This window comes from Sitodiplosis mosellana, unplaced genomic scaffold, assembly GCF_009176505.1.
Source record: "Sitodiplosis mosellana isolate CC-2019 unplaced genomic scaffold, AAFC_SMos_1.0 Smas_scaffold_6191, whole genome shotgun sequence".
NCBI classification, from domain to species: Eukaryota; Metazoa; Arthropoda; class Insecta; order Diptera; family Cecidomyiidae; genus Sitodiplosis; species Sitodiplosis mosellana.
The window spans coordinates 4,410,211-4,425,694 of record NW_022601432.1 but is presented as its reverse complement, the minus strand read 5'-3'; the positions used below and the strand labels follow the sequence as shown (position 1 = coordinate 4,425,694).

Here is a 15,484-nt window from a genome sequence, read left to right as displayed (position 1 = left end):
TCTCTCTCTCTCTCTCTCTCTCTCTCTCTCTCTCTCTCTCTCTCTCTGTGTGTGTGTGTGTGTGTGTGTGTGTGTGTGTCGGCCTCTCGTTCAATTGAAATTGAGCCCCGCCGCCATCCAGATATGACGTACAATGATTGACAGTTTTAAATTGTTTCCCTAATTTACCCGGCGGAATAAAAGAAAACAAATGATCGATCGATGGGTGTATGACTGCTGTTCTGGTACACGCTACAGCAGTCGATTTCATCTCATGACCAAATATGACATTGCGACGCACAAGGATAACAGCAACAAATGGATTTGCACTGGATTTTGATAACTGATTGAATGTGTTTCGATTGTTTTTGCCATCAATTATGAAATAAGAAAACAAATCCACCCATTCCGTGCAATGGCTCTCAATCGTCAAAATTGCTATAAAAACGATTTACGATCAGAGAGAAAGGGAAGATTTAGAAAGACTTGGTTTGCTCTCGTCCGCAAAATAGTAACCAACCAATCTAACTATTTGCTTGTCGGTCGCTTCGTTTATTCTAAAACAATCCCATTTCAGTATGGAAATATGGACAAGCTATGTACCTTAACAACAATAACAATGGAGTGATAGAAAAAAAAGGACAGACAACTGGATATTGCGATCGCAATAAAAAAAAAGAATAAAGCAAAAATCTACAATAGTAAATTTAAAGCCAAACGAATATGAGTTAAACTGAAAGCGTACAAAATCCATAGAGTTTTTTTTTCTTCAACACTGTTTTTGTTGTTGCTCTCCGTCAATAATTTAAATATGAGATCTGAGCCAAATGAAACAAAAAATGAAATAAAATAAAATTAACAACTACAGTACCACTCGTAAAATCTATATTAAAATGGTTTGTGTGCTCGGGTATCTCGGACAAATGTACCATACGTGTATATATGCGTTTATATATTTGTGTGTGCATTTGACTGCGCTCGCTGTGTGTGTGTATGTACGCATAATCAAGATCAGAGACCCAACAGATGTACAACTATAATGTAATAAATCCGAACTTTCGTACACACACAGTATTTACCGAAATGAAAAAGCAGCAGCAGCAGCAACAGCGGCAGCGACAGCAACAAAATAGTGTAATAAATTATACTTTTATACGGTACAGCGGAACAGCAAAGCCATGGCTACATCAATAAGCACTAATACTTGCCATTCTTGTTGTAATACAATTTTTTTTCTCCCTCTCTCTCTCTCTCTCTCTCTGTCGTTGTCGTCGTCGTCGTCGTCGTCGATGTTGTTGTTGTTTTGTTCTTTCCGTTGTTCAGTTCGTTCAGTTGTTGTTCCATATGCCATCCCGTTCGCTCGGGGTGTTTGAAAATACGCATTTTTACCATTTTGTGTATTACCTCATAGTGAACGAACGAACGGTATATATGGCTCTGTTGCATGGCTTCGGCACACATACACACATGGAAATTCTGTAAATACACACACGAGCACACAAAGCGGAATATGCACATTTGGCTTCAATCGAACGAAAGGACAGAGATAGAAAGTGAAAACAAAAAATGCACATAATGTAATTTATTGTAATACTATGTGTCGAGAGAACGTGGAATATAAATAGAGAGAGGGAGAAAAAAGAATAAAAAAAAGGAACATATCGCAACCGCTACTTCCAGTTTTATAGTTCCGAAAGCAAACGAGAAGTGCGTGTACTAATCATTCAAGCGAATGAATCAGTCAGCTACCGTGAATAGTCGTCTCGATATGGCCAAAAGGAAGCTTGTTTATTTTGTTGTTGTTGCTGTGTCGTTCTGCAGGCAACCAGAGCAAATTGTAGATAGACAACGGGTAATTGTCAAGAGTAAATGCAATTGAATTGGTCGTTGCCAATTTTTTCCGATATAAATATGACGTTTTCATTCATGGAAATGACAATTGCCGAGGAAATAGATTGGCCACATACAACATGTCTACCGGCCCACCGTTGAAACAAAGCGATAAAACTACCATTTTCGTCTATAAAGCAAACCAACTGAAAGGAGAGAAAAAGAAGAGATTGCAAAATCATTTCGATGATTGTGTGCGGCTCCATTCTGGAGAATTTTATGCTGACACATTTTACCACTCTCATCTAATTTTCAGCGTTGGCTCCTTTTTTCTTCATCTCTCTGTCTATGTACTTTTTCACTCTCTTTAAATCGACAATGATTGGCTCAATTTAATCATAATAAATTACACATTTGATATTCTGTCCACTTTCATTTCACTGCAGCAACTACTACAGCACATACAGAGCACACACACACACACACACACACTAGCCTACGGGCAAAAAGCAAACCGAGACAATGACAGATAAAATAAAAACTGCATTCCCATTGTTTTTGAAATATGATTATGCGCATACGAATGCGATGTTACAAGTATGGCACAGCTAAATTTGATTTGGGATGCGAGCGTGCGGAGTGCGGCAACGGCAGCGAATCGTGTTTTAATGCACAAAATGAGAGGCCATTACGAGAAAATCGGAACATTTGTTCGCTAGCTTTTTTTTTGTTCAATGCTAATAGGTTGATCCATTAGAAATCGTCTCTCAATCAAATTCTTAACAGATGGTTACTTGCACTTTTGCTGCATGCAGCTTTCTTCATGGCAAACGTTCTATCGACAATCAACTGAATCGACTTTCTGGCATTCCAAACGAGGCAGGGGCTCTGAATTATATTCCGATCATGTTGGTCTTATCGATGCAATTGAGAATAATTTCATGTATGAGTTGGTGGCTTGACCTTGCACAATGCGATTGCTTTGGTCATAACTTTTCAATTCACCAGCGAACATTTTCCGTAAAGTGCGCAATATGGATTATACCAATCCCTTAGCACCTAACCCAAGTGTTATCATTGTGTGTCGGATGGACCCCAAAAAACATTGTCCAACGGCAGCAACCTGTCTGTGTATATTTTTCCTATTAAAACGATTAACGCTATTGTCATTTACATCGTTTGTATTGTTTTTGCTGGTTGGGCTGGTGGTGTCACACGCGCGCGAAGCATCATACACACCATTCGGGAAGTGGTAGCCCTATTCAGTATCATACACTCAAATTTCAACAGCATTTTCACCCATTTTTTCGGAATCTTTCCGCCGTGTTTATGCTATTCATTGAATATTATTAGGTAAAATTCTCCCCCCAAGTGAGATATTCCTCTCTCTTGCCACATTACCTCACACGCAATATTCGACAATTGATGGATAAACATGGTGTGTGTGTGTGTAGCACAATACAACTTGCCTTTGGTTGGTTCGGTGATACACCGAATTAACCATTGCATAACAACACAAATTTACACTCGTGCACCACGAACTGGGAACACGGTGCAAGAGAGCAGATAGAGAGAGAGAGAGAGAGAGAGAGTGAGTCTAAATGTGGTGCAAGTATACATGCACCGCTATTTCTCCACCATATCATAACAAACAAATAACATATTTAATAAAAACATTCTCATATAATGGTTAACGCCATATTCAACACACCGCTATTTTGCCATCATCATCATCGATTGCACATTCAAGGAACTACACTTGCGATTTAATTTGTTCTTCTCTCAACTCGGCTCACGGTGTGTACCGTGGTGCGACACTGTATTTTGAATCAAAGAGCTCGGCGGAAAGCGGGCAATCCGAACACAATTGAAAATGATGATTGTTTTTCCCCATAAAAATATGATCAAATCGCAGTGAACTCGAACAAAGATTCACACTAAGAGAAGGGTCGCTGTTCCTTCAGTTCATTACCTAGTCGTTACGTGAATTTTTAGAGTCGAATAATCGCTTTAAAATACACGGACCATGGTGCACGGCGCGCTACATGCTATACATTCACTCAACTTCCCTTGTCTATTTATGCCCTTCCTCCCCTGCCCCGGTGTGCAATACATACGTACAGCTACTTGAAATCGGTGTTGTGCCCCCATCAATATAAATACATCCATTCTTTTTAACGCTGCTAAAACGTTGTGTATTTGCCATGACGAATTCTTCTTGTTTTTTTTCCCGAATAAAAATAATCACAACCGCACTTTTCATCACAAAGTTGAAAACACATTCCGAGCCTGTTGTTGTGCCGCGTTTGTGTATATGTGTTTGTTTTTTTTCATCGACAGGATTTGCTGCCGTGTTAAACATTGCGACCTTCAATCATCGACTGATTACAAAAGAAAACACCTCGAAGCAAATGCCACACACTCTCTGCAATGCATAGCTATTGTCACTTAGTATTTTGTCGAAATGGCTTTGGAAATTTTTGGCGTGCAAAATTTTCCATTCATCGTCAAATGTGCGCGCAACAAGTTCAAATCGAAAATCGCATGTGTTGTACATCGTTTATTTGACGACGCCAACGATGACGACGACGGCGACGACACATTTTTGTTTTGTCGGTCGTTTCCCATTATTTGGCGATAAATTTAGCTTGAACAAGGCAACAACGACGAAGAAATAAAGAAATAATTTGTATCCACCTCCCCTTTTGCATTTGTTTCCAGCGAAATGTCTCGCAACATCGCGTTTCTGTTTCCTATTTTCATTCAAATTTGTTTCGTCGTCGTTGCCGCTGCCGCTGCCGCTGCTGCTGCTGCTATTTATTGTCGATGTTGTTATTATTTTCGTCGCCCTTATTGTTGAATCCATTCAATTTTTTTCCGCTCTTCTGTTCATTTCTTACCTTTAACACATTGTTGTCGTTGTTGTTTTTCTTTCGTTCATTCTTCTGGTGTTGCCATTTTCTTTCCGCCATTTTCCATAAAAAAGTTAATAACCTTTATTTCTTTTTTCGTTTTGTTATTTTGGGAAGATTCACCCTCTTGATTTTCCATCATCATCAGACATTTTTTATTCGCCCCTTTCTTCTTTATTTTTCCAATCATCACAATCGAAAGATGAACGAAAAATAAAAAATAAATAAACTAAGAGAAAAACAATCGAGCAAAAGCAAAATAAAAAAAAAACACTCACACACACACACACACACTGATTGAAATCACACACAATGCCATTCACCGTTGAAATCGTGCCCGTTTTTCGAAAATTAACATGTCAAAATTGTAAAATTTCAGGAAATTGCCCGGCTGAAACGAGAAAAACTCAATAAACAGGTAAATTCGTTCGCATTCTGAACATACACACACACACACAATCTCAGTCAGAATTACGCACTCACAAACGGTGACCATTGCTCAAGTCGCCTAGTTTATTGTTTGTTTTTTTATTCCGTTTTTCAAGCCAACATTGATTTGTTTTTCGATTTGTTGTGATTTCATTGACATTTTTTTTCGTTCGTTGTTTTTTCACTTTTGCACGTATGTGTGCGCGCGCGCATTCGGCAAAGAACCTTCATTTGTCGACTATTTTCTGTGCACCTCATCATTTTGCTCAATTAATGACTACACTGTGTGCTCTTTTTTTTTGTATCGAGTGTTTTCTCTGGAAATTCGTCTCACTCTTCGAAGAAAACCATTTGATATAGCACAACAACTGAAATGCACCAAACGCTTGTTATTTTTTTTTCTACTTTGCTTCTAATTGAAGCAAAGATAATGAAAAAAAACCGTTCCGTTAACTATGTGAACTTAATACAATGTCAACATCAGGGTAAGTTTTTCTCTGAGAAGAGAGACACGTTGTTTGTTCGTATTTAAGCATTTCGAATGTGTTATGCTGGCGAAGAAGATTCACACGGAAACTGTGAAGCAGCTTGGGTCTTTTTTGTCACACTGATCCTGGGAATGATCCTAAAACGAATATGAAGGCAAATGTAGGAAAAAAAATGTAATGAAGATGCAACAAAACGGTACAATAACAACAACAACCGAAAAAAAATATCACGTCTTGAGTTTCCACTTAACGGGATTGATTGATATGCATTCATTTTATAGCCGAGCATTAATTCCAAAGCAAATTGAAGCCAACACGAACGAATGTAAAAAAAATGGTAATAAAAAGTTGGAAATGGATTCACAATAACAGTTAACCATCGAAAATCGTCTATTAAATCAATATTTATTCGGTTCTTCATAATACGAAGAAAAAAATCAACTCTCACAAAACTGTAAACGAATTGAAGAGAGAGAAAGAGAGAGAGAGAGAAAAAAAGCGTCATGTATTTGACCGTTGCTAAGGTTTCTAAAGCTGCCTTCTTTTTTTTCAACAAAGGTGCAAATGTACAATAGTCAACCAGGAAATAAAACGCATAAATTAATAACGAAGAGAGAGCAAGCAATAAAAACGGCAAAATATAAAAATGTTCGGGTACTTTAGGTGAAATAGACAATAACAACAACGAAAAAATAGGCACATTCACAACAGATGCGCTTCGAAATAAGAGATCGCATTAAGACCGAACATGTGCGAGTCAGGCAAGAAATGAAAATAGGCCCGAATGAAACGAAGAGAAACGAAAATATGAAAGCATTACTAGTTGAATGATCGGACTGAAAAACATCAGGATAGCGACTACGAATATTCTGGGATAGTTTTGACAACAGCCACAATTCTTCAGTGTTTATCTAGTTTTGTTTTTTTTTTTCTCAACCTCTCTCTCTCTCTCTCTCTCTCTCTCTCTCTCTCTCTCTCTCTCTCAAATGACCTCCAGCGTTTGAGTTCTCTCAAGCGAACAGCTATTTTCGGCAAAAGGTGTTTCGCATTGTGTAATTGAAATTCAAATTTCGATTCGTGAAACCGCAAAACTAGCACATTTTCGCCAGAGATAGATAATAAGTCAACAGATAGTGTATATCATTATAATGACGTGTACGGGACTTTCTAACATGTGTTCCATTACCAAGAGGCTACAATTTTATGTTCAGCCATAATTCAGGCATTCCTTGATGTGTCTATCCATCATTTTTGCAGCAGACCGTTTTGGTTTTGTTTTGAAATCATTTCCGTTCGGGAAATGTGTATGGATACATGGTTCATTCTTGGTTTGTTTGAACAAAAAAAAAGTTTCTCCGAAGTGGCTGCACTTACCAAAGTACTTGTGACTATTGGTTAGTGAATATGATATGGCTGTCGATGACTCATCAATGTTGGACATTTTGCAATTGATGTTGCAGCGACTTTATCGAATGAAAATCTTGAATATACCGATTTACCGAAATGGTCTTTTGTTTGAGTTTTTGTTGTTTCCGACAGAAGCAACATGTTTAAAATACACATTTGTCCTTCAGCCATTTTTTTCCCCTTCCTTCTTCTTCTATTCACATTTTGACAGTCTATCTAAATTCAATTTACGAATATTTTCGATATCAAAATTTGTCGGGCTGTCATTTCATATCAAAATATCCTAATGATCCTGTGTAATTTACACAAATAATGAACGGCAACATCAATTCATTTGATTTGTATCAGGCAGCGTGCGCATTTTTGCGCAGTTTTCGTGCTTCTTCTTTTCCGTTCGTGTTTTTTTTTGTCGTCGTCGTCATTGGCGTTTCCAGTTCCATTTGAATCGAGCATACGGATTTGTGTAAACAAACAAACGCACGAAAAAAAAACGACACCGAAAAACAGACATTGGTTGATGATGACGGTTCAAGCGAGCACGACATGGAAATGTAATTTATGTATCATTTTCAACTTTTGCAGAAAAAGAAGAAGAAGAAGAAGAAGGAAAAAAATCGGTTCATCTATTTGATACGCAATTAAATATGTGCGGCACATTTTTCGTCATAACAATTCGATACACGCTTGCGTTGTTGTTTGTGCGGCTGATGTCGTCGTCGTACTCGTCGTACGTTTTGTGTCGAAAATCGATGTTGTTGCTAGGTTATGCCATTCTAATAAAATAATAAATAAAATCTAAATTAGAAATGCACGCTCAGCTCATATATTCTATTTCCAACATTATTCGATGTGTACATGTATGTATATGCTGTTGTTGTTGTTGTTGTTGTTGTTTCGTTGTTGTTGTTGTTGTTTCGTTGTGTAACGTTTCGATTGTTGCCATTTATTTTGTCGCTGTTGTTGCTGTTTTTTCTCCATTCCATGCTTTTCTTGGAACACGTGCTTTAATTAGAATTGTTTGTGAAAAAAATGTACACAAACACGGCATAACATAGTTTATTTATTTGGTTTATTCTTGCTCCCGTTTTTTTTTCGGGCTTCTCGATGTTATTGTTCCTTGACTACGCGACTCAAAATAACAACATCCACATACACTGGCCCCGAATAAAATGCTATAAAATAATGCGCACATTTCATGTGTGCACGAACGCAGAAAGGACATTGATTGTTATTTTATTATGGCTTGTGTTTTTGAAATGGACGCGAATTGCAGCCCATGTTTTTCTGATGCTAATGAACCACTTTCAAGTTTTTTTTTATAGTAAAATTTAGGGAGAAAACCTCACTATATCACTAAAAAAAGCAACGCATACACTATATAAAAACTTTGGTTGCCGAATTTTACCGCAATATTTTGATATTTGATGCATTTCCGGCCTTTTCACAACATCCAGTCGTGTTGCGTTTCGATTGTAAACAATTAGATAAATATTTTTTGTGTATTTACAACAGAATTCGAGCAAATATTTATGACATGACATCGAAAAACAATCCAGTGAAGTGCGTGAACAACTGAAACTCTTGTCTAGCTCTTGTTCCACCCGCTAACATTCAAGTTGTTGCGAAAGAAAATTCGTTTCGGTGATTTTTCATGAATTATTGAATGCATTCGTACATACGCCTAAATGCGCTTCGAAATATTTTCAATCTGTCATGCATCAATCAATGTGATTTCATCATTTGCGTAGAAGACTCCCTTCACGGCTGAATTTTTTTTCCCTTCCAAACCCACGGCCAAGTTGAGCCGAATATCGACTTTTCGACTTCACAAAGCAATATTTACAATATTCATCAATTGCCCAATGGCCATCATGGCTTATATTGCAATATCGAATCGACAGCAGAACGAAAATATGCAAAAACGATTTGAGCATAGAAAATCGAGTGGAAAAATAGCATGTTCTCTCGGAGGAATGTGTTCAGCTGTCAACATGAGAATGCAATGAAAAATCGTCACTTTGCCCATTTTTCTGCTGGAAAACGACTTATGTTTGAGATTTTCACGATCAAAGCGACATAATTCTATTAATTGCATCGACAGCAAGTGCACTTCAAGAGCCGCGTTGTTTCTTTTTTTTTCCCCCGTTTTATCTTATAGCTTATCCGCATTTCCGGTATTTCCCTCCCCATGTTGGCCCGATCGCAGTACGATTCATCCTCTTCATACATTCTTTATTTAACTCTGTCTGTCTGTCTGTCGGTTGGTCCTTCTATGGAATTTCCACGGCACAACTTTGTGATTGGGCAAGCATATTTCGATTGGCACAGACCGCATTTCGATTGACGGCATATTTGTCATTTTCCATAACTTCAGATTGAATACGTACCAATATCATATCAATTCATGCATGCTGAAATATTTGCCATTGCATCGAACGGATAAAAAATGTTTTGATATAAAATGCATTTCGTGAACCGGCGCACACACGCAAGCGATAAATATACAATAGACACAGACAGGGAGAAGGAGAGAATGTGTGCACGGCAACTGAATGAAGAATCTCATTTGTGAAAAAAAAGTATTTTTTAATTAAATTTTACAACAAATGCCACAATCAATATCGTTAAATTGCACAAAGGCACTGCTGTGCATCGTTCACCAATAATACAATGAAAAGAGCGAGAGAGAAAGAGCGACAGAGAAAGAGCGAGAGAGAGAAAAGAGAAGAAGATTCGGTGAATCGTCGAATTGTTAGTTTGGAAAAAGCGGACAAAGGCTGCCATCAATCGTGTTGAAGGATGCTTTTGTATTTGTGAAATGCGTCGAGACTTTGTGAAGCGTTAACAAATCGATGTTGGATCGTTAAAATCATTCTCGATTCAAACGAACCGGCAGCGGTAGCAGTTGTGGCCGGGCGGTACGTTCAGCATTTTCTGAATAGACCAGTTTTTCGCCTTAATTTGATGACACACGACTTTCTTTTGCATTCAATCAAATGCACGGAAATTTACAGTGACTGTGATCGATTTTCGGTACAAGTTCATGTTCACCATTTTGTATTGCCATCAAAAAGCGTTTGTGTTTTCTTTTTTGCCATTGGATTCAGATCAAAAATATTGATTTGGCAGCCAATAAAAATTCGGCACACACAGAGAATAGTTCCTATAATTTTTGTTCCTCTTTTTTCAAATGAAATTGCCATTTTCAGAAAAGTTTATGAATTGTCATATATCTCTTGTGCGCTCCTCACTGTGACTGTGTCACGGCATGAAATGCACAGATTGATGAATGCAATTTTCAATCATGTTCTTCAATTTGGCATGAGCGCACATTTCAAGCGTATGAAATACACCGATTGCACACGATAAAATCATCAAAATTGAGCTCCGTATTAAATGTGCGTGCAGATTTTGCGATTGTGAGTTCCGACATAAATTACTGTGCCATCCCTCGATATTTTCACTCGAACTGCATGGCATGAGGTGCGAGCAGAGCGGAATAACAGAGAGAGAGAGAGAGAGAGAGAGAGAGAGAGAGAGAGAGAGAGAGAGAGAGAGAGAGAGAGAGAGAGAGAGAGAGAGAGAGAGAGAGAGAGAGAGAGAGAGAGAGAGAGAGAGAGAGAGAGAAGTTAAAAAAAGTGGTTGTGCTCAAATTTTTAGGGTAGCTCGCTGTTTGTGTGTGTGTGTGTATCTTCAATCCCAAGTGGCACATTACGATTGTTGTTTTTAGTTTTGTTGCCACTATTTGCTATACAATTCTCTTTTGATTTTTATTGCCTATGCCATGCTGTTGCATAGTCGTTGTTCGGCTGCAGCTCTGAATATGTCAGCGTGTGCCGTTGAATTTGAGTTGTAGCGAAACTGACGAGGAAGAAGAAAAAACACACACGCACACATACACAAAGTGTTTCGCATTCGAATATTTGAAAATCCAAAATGTTTCTTTGATATTCGACGCGGCAATTCCCTAGCCAGTTGTGTCTATGTACTTTTTTGTTGTTGTTGTTTTTCTTTTTGATGTGCCATGGGCCAATGTCGAAATTGCAGATCCACACTAAATGAATTTATTAGATTTTTTTCCGTCGGTGTGTTCTTGAATTGTTTTTGCCACTGGGACCTAACGCAATAGTTTTCGTCCATTTTCTCTCTCAGTTTACCAAACACACACACACACACACACACACAAATGGATGCTCGGTCTGGTGCGTGTTTGTGTATGTGCGTGAGCGAGCACATTTTTACCATTGTTCCACTTTATTTGAACATGCCAGTTTGATGAATTTATTTTTATTGTTGTAACTCGTTTATCGAATACGCGATGCGAACACGAGAAAAATTGCAATCGCAGTGCAACGGCAACAAAAACCCTCATTTCTCGTGTTCAAATTGCAATGTGATAAAGGTATCAAATGTGCATTTTCATGAACATGAACACCAACCACGTTTCACCATTTATTCAAAATTGCAACAAACCAAATTTTCGATTGCAATTTATGCCCAGTGTTTTTTTTTCGATTTCCCACATTCAAATTGATACGATACATAGTGACATAGTGAAATTGACGTGAACATTTCTAAATGCAATTTTCCAGTGAAAATTCCATTTCTGTTTTTTCCATGCGACAAAATACAAAAACAGATATAGATAAATACCAGTTTTTTTTTCACATTCACTTCTTGAAATGAATAGAAAAAATGAGAAGACGATGAAAAAGCTCAATGCAATTTGAACGTACATCACAAGTGTGCATCCAGAAATTCACGGAACAAAAATGGAAAAATTCAAATAAAAAAGCCGAATAAGCGGGCAAAAAAGTGCACAGCTATAATATTTATTCAAATCCTTGACGGGCAATAAATTATAATTCTCTGTACTCACGCGCCCTCTGTCTACCACGCACATACACACACACACACACACTGAGGCATGCACATTAAAATTTGAACGGCAGGCAAAACAGAATGGAAAAAAACTGCTTCGTTATTAAAATTTTAATTAAATATAAATAAACATAAACTGTGAGTGGTACGAAGACAGATCAATAGGCAGATATTTTTTTCCACTCTCTCCCAATTGAATTCATTATTGTCGAGTACGACCAAGCGGTAAAAACACAAATCAAATTAATGCAACGCCAGTTCGGCTTCGGGCCTTCACTCACCAAATTTATATCGCTTTTTTTTGTGTAAATTTCGATCCGTTTTTCCGAATTAACCAAATTTAATGCATGCTGATTTTGATTTAAATATGCATCGCATACGAAATTGCACATTCATTCATTTCAACTTCATTTTATAATGATTGTGGCTTATTTATTTTATGGCGAGAGGCCAGAGCACAAAAAAAAGCCATTGTATTTCCATTGATTAGGAAAATTTGTAAACTATTTGCTTCATTATTTTCGTTGGAAATAAATTGAAACGCAATCGATTGAGCAATTAAAATCAGTGTACAGTTCTAAATGAACGTGCTATTACTGTAGCGGTTGTTTAAAGCGGCAGCGGTGGTAGTGTGGTGTGGTGGCTAACGATGATGGGGAATTGGGAACATTTTTTTTTAAATTATGTTTCGCATTCGGCCAGCATCGAAAGATCATTTGCATTCAATTCGATGGGAAATGGTGTGTGTGAGTGCGTGAAAGCGATAAAAGTAGCGTTGATGCAAATCAAAAGAAATGTAAATGATGTATCAAACGACTCACCCCACGGTTCATGCAAAGCCCTTAATTTAAGATATGGTTGTGATGATTGTGTGCGGCCCGCAATTACCAAGAAACCAATATAGATCCGCGCGCGTCTTGCACACACACATATACTTTCCGTTTCGGTTTTCTCGTCAAAAATGAAACGGACGGCAAAACCGAGAGAACTGTTTTTTTCTCTCTCTCCTTGTTCACATTAATTTCAATTGAAAAATTCGACCGCGAAAAAACGCGCGCGTTCGCCAAAACGACAATGCCAACGAACGAATGAAAGGAAAAAAAAATAATCCTAATTAGGCTTTCGACAGCTTAAAGCAATAAAATACATTTTATGCGCGCTGACTCTTCAGCAATAACGGTTATAGTGTTCATTGAGTGCCCGCCTGTGGTATATGTATGTGTGTGAGAGAGTGTTGTTTGTATCTCGTTCGTTTGTTCGTTTCACGTCACACTTTTATCTCGACCAAAATGTAAATAACAAAGGAACGTACCAATGCAAATACGTGAGTTTTCGCTAATGAAAAAAATGACGGAAAAATTTCGAAAAGTGATGAGTACAGCGCGTTGTTTTAGCAATGCACACTGAGCCACGTACGACTTATTTTTCTCGTTCATTTTTTTCCTCCTCTGCTCTCGCCCACTTCCGACTTACGTTTTCATTCACGTTGTTCTGGGTGTTCGATTTTCGCTTTCTTCGTGAATGCTCTAACTATGTGCACGCTGGCATATCGCACGGCGTCGCTGAAAAAAAAGCAATTATGAAGATTTGCATAATCGCACACAGCACAAATTAAGAGTCAACGAAACCGAACGCGAAAAAGAAATCGAAAATGGAAAAGACGAGCATCGTGAACAAACGAACGAACAAAATAACACATACACCAATTCCTTAAACTACACAGCGGCGTGTTCAACACGGGCACTAGCGAGAGAAAAAAAAATATACCCCGATGTATGGAGGAGGAAGGGAAGCGACTGTTCTTGATGCTCCGAATGGGAACGAGAAGAAGAAGACGAGATCGCATTCTCTCTTTTTTTCAGTCAACAAAGACAAAACTTAATGATTCGTTGATTTAACGATTCCCATAATCGCTGCAAGATATTTGAACTTTGGAGTCAGTCGTTAGTATCGATCAGTTTGTTTTCGTCTTCTTTTCCAAGAATCGAAGCTATTTGACGGCTGGAATAGACGAGAAAAAAACTCGAACAAACAACAAAAATCAAGAATCAAATAACTTTTTTTTTGTTTTCGTCAAAACGAAATAGGCGAAAAATCGTTTCGAATGTACAAAAATGGGTCGCACAAAGAAATCAATTAAATATATGACAGTGAGGAGTGCTCAAAACGATGATACAAATATGGTCCTCGACGCGAGAGTTGTTCAAAAGTCATTTCCAAATTGATAAATACTGCATTTTCACTATGATTTTGCTGTTGTGCTTTTTGTCGATAATCTGGATAGTTGATTGCAATTAATGCCGCGTAAATATTGATCGATGCAATAATAAATCCAAAGTCCAGCCACATGATTATTTGCATTAGAGAACCAAATCGAAAATATCCATACAAATGATCACTTGCAAATTATGTGCTAACACACACCCAGACTGCACACGGCTGTTTCCTTTACCAAATTCAAGCAGAATCAAAGTAAACAATCGTTCGTGTAGTCAATGAGGAGCAGTCGAGAGGACCTCACGCAAGTACAATAAATATTAAAACGAGGCATGCACTGAATTGAAAGCATTCAATGTGATGTTGGAGCTGTAGCGCCATGAATACGACCAACAATGACAACGTTGTTGAGAAGGAGAAAAAAACTCACATTTACGCACAAATTACCATGAGCCGAATCGTTTGGAAAACACGGAAGGATGACACATTCACGTACCATGAAAAAAGGAACGGAGCGAATTTCGGGTATAAAAATAGTGCGTGTGTGTGTGTGTGTGCTGCTCGTATAAAAATGGATGACATTTTATTTCGGCGACTGATGAAGTATTTCATCATCTCGATGAGCCACGACAATGTGCATGATGACGGCAGAGCATGGCAGCGTCAACACAACTCACTTTATCCCCGATGTGTTAGCGCTTTTGCGTGGCATGGTGCTCGAAAGAAATGCGGCAAATAAGCACATAAGGGACAAATGCGATTTTTCTATTCAATGAACGCATTTTCATTCCATTCTCTATGCAATATATAGCTCAAAACAAATTTATAATGCGTTCTTGCCACAAGAAACGCAAGTTCGCGTTCATGATGTTTCATCACATCACATCATCCATCTACCGCGTTGCTTCAGCAAGTGGCTCGTTTGTGTGTATGTATTTGTCAGTTTATCTCGATTACTCTCTCATTCTGTCGCTCTCCCACTCTCCCGCTCATTCATTTCGTTCCTTTCTCCTGATGGTTTCAAATGTGATGAATTCCACATAATATAAGCGACATGAATACACACAGACACAGACACTGTGAACCGCGTTTTACGAAATTCAAAACGCAGTTACACTACGTTGGCAATAGCAATAGCAACAGTAACAGCAACAACAAACTACACGCAAAAGAATGAGTCACTTTCGTTAAATATTGATTTTTCCTCTTCTTTTCCCCAATCGCTTTTTTTCCTTTGCTCTACCCGCTACCATTTCTTATAGTCAGCAATTTTGTTTTTAGTTTTTCCTATGATTATTTTTCATTGGTTTTTCATATTCGGATGTTTCGGAACTATTTTGG

General features: G+C 38.0%; 1 protein-coding gene across 8 annotated transcripts in view; it reads left to right on the top strand.

Annotated features, from left to right (window-relative positions):
• The window catches only part of LOC129576761 (methylcytosine dioxygenase TET), a 97,476-nt gene that overhangs the window by 8,768 nt on the left and 73,224 nt on the right, over positions 1–15,484 (top strand). For 6 of the 8 annotated variants that reach the window (XM_055462378.1, XM_055462372.1, XM_055462380.1 and 3 more), the window contains exon 5: positions 5,101–5,139. The exons of the other annotated variants lie outside the window; for them this stretch is intronic. In XM_055462378.1, coding sequence (XP_055318353.1) covers positions 5,101–5,139 — 39 coding nt within the window. The remainder of the gene's footprint in view (positions 1–5,100; positions 5,140–15,484) is intronic. 8 annotated transcript variants of the gene reach the window in all.